The sequence below is a fragment of the Argentina anserina genome, chromosome 6, assembly GCF_933775445.1.
Source record: "Argentina anserina chromosome 6, drPotAnse1.1, whole genome shotgun sequence".
Lineage (NCBI taxonomy): Eukaryota > Viridiplantae > Streptophyta > Magnoliopsida > Rosales > Rosaceae > Argentina > Argentina anserina.
This window is the reverse complement of record NC_065877.1, coordinates 3,641,087-3,644,585: the sequence shown is the minus strand read 5'-3', so window position 1 is coordinate 3,644,585 and position 3,499 is coordinate 3,641,087. Positions and strand designations below refer to the sequence as shown.

Genomic DNA, 3,499 nt, shown 5'->3' with positions numbered 1-3,499 from the left:
AAGTCGACTGAGTAATGATGTGAACTCAGTTTCGATACACTGTTATGATAAGATCATTTCAATATATTTAAGATTGTTTTAAAGTTTTCATGGCTTCGAATTCGAATTTTTATCATTCGAAAATTTGGGGTCGTGATACTTACTACTGTCTAGTTAAGTTTAATGGAAATATGGATTCTAGATGATCATTCTCAAAAATAAATAAATGATTATGCATATATATAGAGTTTTGAGATTTCATATCAGAAGTGCTATGTGGGATTTGTGTCCGGCTATCTGGGGTGCGTTCTCAATGTCGGCATGAAGGGAACTAGAACTATACATTTACGACACACTGTGTAGTAAAAACTTCTGTAGATCACTCTCGGGCATGATGTGTCACATGTCTATTTTTTTTGGTTTTGAGGTCTGGAGTCTTAAATTGTTTTGTTATTCTATGATTTAGTTGAATGATTAACCGACAATGAATGTGTACTTCAATGTAACATAGTCATGTTAGCTTCATTCGTTTGGTATAATACACTAAGATTGAAGTCAATATTTTACGATCTTTTCTTATTAGCGATTATTAAAATAAATATGGAATTAAAAAAGTGACAAATGGGCGAACAAAGTATTATTCAAAAATGGTATTTTAGGTATTGAATTGAGGTGAACAAAGTAAATCCGGAGGAAATAAAATAAAATTGAGATATAAAGAGAATGTGAAGTGAACAAAATAAACTGTGGGGTGGTAATAGCCGCACTCTAAATTTAAATTAGCCTGATCGCAAAAGGAAATATATAATTTGCCAAGCAGCAAGAGGAAAAAAGGGCCCTTGATATATGAACGTCAAATGAAAGAGTGATATCAAATCGAGACATCAACTGCACATTAGAAGTTTCATTTAATTTTAACTGCGAATCCTTAAAAAATTTACCTCGCTAACAAGAATTGAAAGGATAGTCCAGTTTTCATTTCATATATACTGTTGGGACTGTTGTAAATCACCTTATTATATTAAACGTTTGGGAATGCAAATGCAATATCTTATAGTCCACTAGTCCTATTACTTTTTTATTTTTTTTGGTCGGAGTACGTAGTCCTATTACATAGTGATCGATCCAGATACGCGTTTACTCTTTCTGCATTGAAAGTTCGAGATCGATGCACGCTAAGCCTTGGTACCAAGGAGTTCTGTCACTGAAGTTACAGCCATGGCAATGAGAATCCGCATCTGCCTGTTTCTGTCGTCCAGAAGTGTTAGATCATTCGGCGGAGTATGGAGTATCCGCTCGCAGCTGGCTTCTGCTTTCGCTGTACCCCGCTCATTTTTCTCCACACTGGTGTAGTCCTTCTGGAAAAATGAGACAGCCGCCGAGTCAAATGACTGCATGAGGAGAGCATAAACATTCTCGCAGACGGTAAGAGCACTCTTCACTGCAGGGTCAGTTGTACTTTCAAGAGTTTGCCTGATGAAATCATGGGTTTTGGTTGCGTTATCTGTAGCTCGCTCTACGGTTATTTGGGTTATGGCAACAATATCGGCATTTGGGGACTTCAGGTTCTCGTCGAAAGTTTGTTTGCAAAAACCATACACCTCCATGGATCTGCATATCTTCTCAATCAGTTGTTGTGTGTTTTGAGCCTTTGATGGGTGGATATTGATAATCAGGAACACAAACACTAGTAAGGGCACAAAGCTGACCTTATAAGCAGGAGCCATTGATCTTATCAGTATGAGAAGCTAGCAAGAAATGTATCTATATATAAGACTTCGATCGTGTAGTACTTCCTGGTTCCTACGATTCAAATATCATCATACTTGGATTGCATGCATGCATTTATAGCTATATGTAGGCTAAAATTCAATATATAGATCAAATGGATTAATGGCCACGAATTTCGATCGAATGGACTAATGGCATTCAAATCTCATCATGCATGCATTCATAGCATATATGCATGCAAACTTCAATAGTTCAATATGTGCATGGTACAAAATCCATTTATGCATGACTGGTCATTTATAGCATATACAGATCCAATTAAACATTCAATTTGTATGCAATATTGTACATATACTTCTTGATTCAAAATTTTCTTGTATCGGTCCAAACTTCACACACCAAATTTTCACCAAAGTTATTTCTTTGAGAATCCTCTAGACTAGTCCTCAGTGGAAATGGTTCTAACATATACGATCTGGAATTCATATCATGCATGTCACTCCTACACATTAATTTCATATAGATGTTACATTAGTTGTTATAACAGTAGGGTTTTTGAAACAATTAATGTATATATCTACAATAGCTATTTCGTAGTCTCAAATAAACAAGCAGCTTGACAAACTATGGTACAAAACTCGAATCAACATGGCATTCGTGATCATATCCAGAAAAACATGGCATACGTTATATATCAATATGCGCTATACATGTACCGTCTTAGAAGACCAGTAGACCATAACTCAATCTGCTTTCAAACATCAAAAGTTGAACTCATCCACATTACAAAATAAAAAAGTTACTTGATTTTTACAGAACACAACAAGATCAATTAGAAAATCCACCAAGGGCAATGGAAATTTTAGTCCTATTCATAATTCTATGTCACATTGCGAGCTCAGTGCCGATATCAGTTAGTATAATAATCCGGTACGTACGTGCCGGGCAGAGCAAGAGATCAAATATCCAAGATCTTGTTTTCAGTATATCTTACTAAGAAGGGTACTTATTAGGTGTGTTTTGGTCGAATTAGGTCAGTTGGCATTGAACTTGTACATAATTAGGTCAGTGCACATGGCAATGGTGTAGATTTGAAGCACTCCACAGGTAAGGTGAATCACATTCACTGCATGTTACACTTCACAGGTAGTCCTTGCAGTAACAGGAATATAAGACAAACAGCACAAGTAAATTACTAAATTTTAATATTTTATAGCTTTGGCAGATGGTAAAACTGGTACATGCATAGAGAACTGGATCAGAAATCAAATCTTTGATTTTTTGACTCGATCAGAAATTTGTCCAAATATTCTACTTGAATATTTTCTCAACTATCAAACCTCCACCTTCTGTTTTTTTTTCTTCTTCAACCATTTGAAGATATCCTATTTCTTTATTCCATCTTTTTTTTTTAAATAATTCATTCCCTCGTTGTTCTGTTATCTACACATAGTTAGTTGCTTAATTCCAGATCTTCTCATGTCACCACTAAAGTAAATGCTGTTATAGCTGAATAAGTCTCCACAACCGTATATCTTCAGCATGAAATTGATTTTTCTTAGTCATGTCCTAGAAATTATACTTATCCTCTAGGAAAGCAGTATATATGGATCACTCATTAAGTTAGGATCACAAGTTACAGTAATTTAGGCTGTGGATATCGAAGTGGGCGACGCCTTCAGGTTCATTGGCCACCTCTTTAGTTGCCGGAAAGAAAAGACACACAACTGGTCGAGACAGATAAAACCAGAAGATCCAACGTTGGATATACTTCCGATCAAGGGCGGAA

At 35.8% G+C, this 3,499-nt stretch overlaps 1 protein-coding gene across 1 annotated transcript; it reads right to left on the bottom strand.

Annotated features, from left to right (window-relative positions):
• Positions 1 to 1,154: 1,154 nt before the first annotated feature.
• LOC126800983 (uncharacterized) lies at positions 1,155 to 1,706 on the bottom strand. Its single transcript, XM_050528414.1, has one exon. It carries the CDS (start codon positions 1,704 to 1,706, stop codon positions 1,155 to 1,157), a length of 552 nt encoding a protein of 183 aa, XP_050384371.1.
• Positions 1,707 to 3,499: the final 1,793 nt, after the last annotated feature.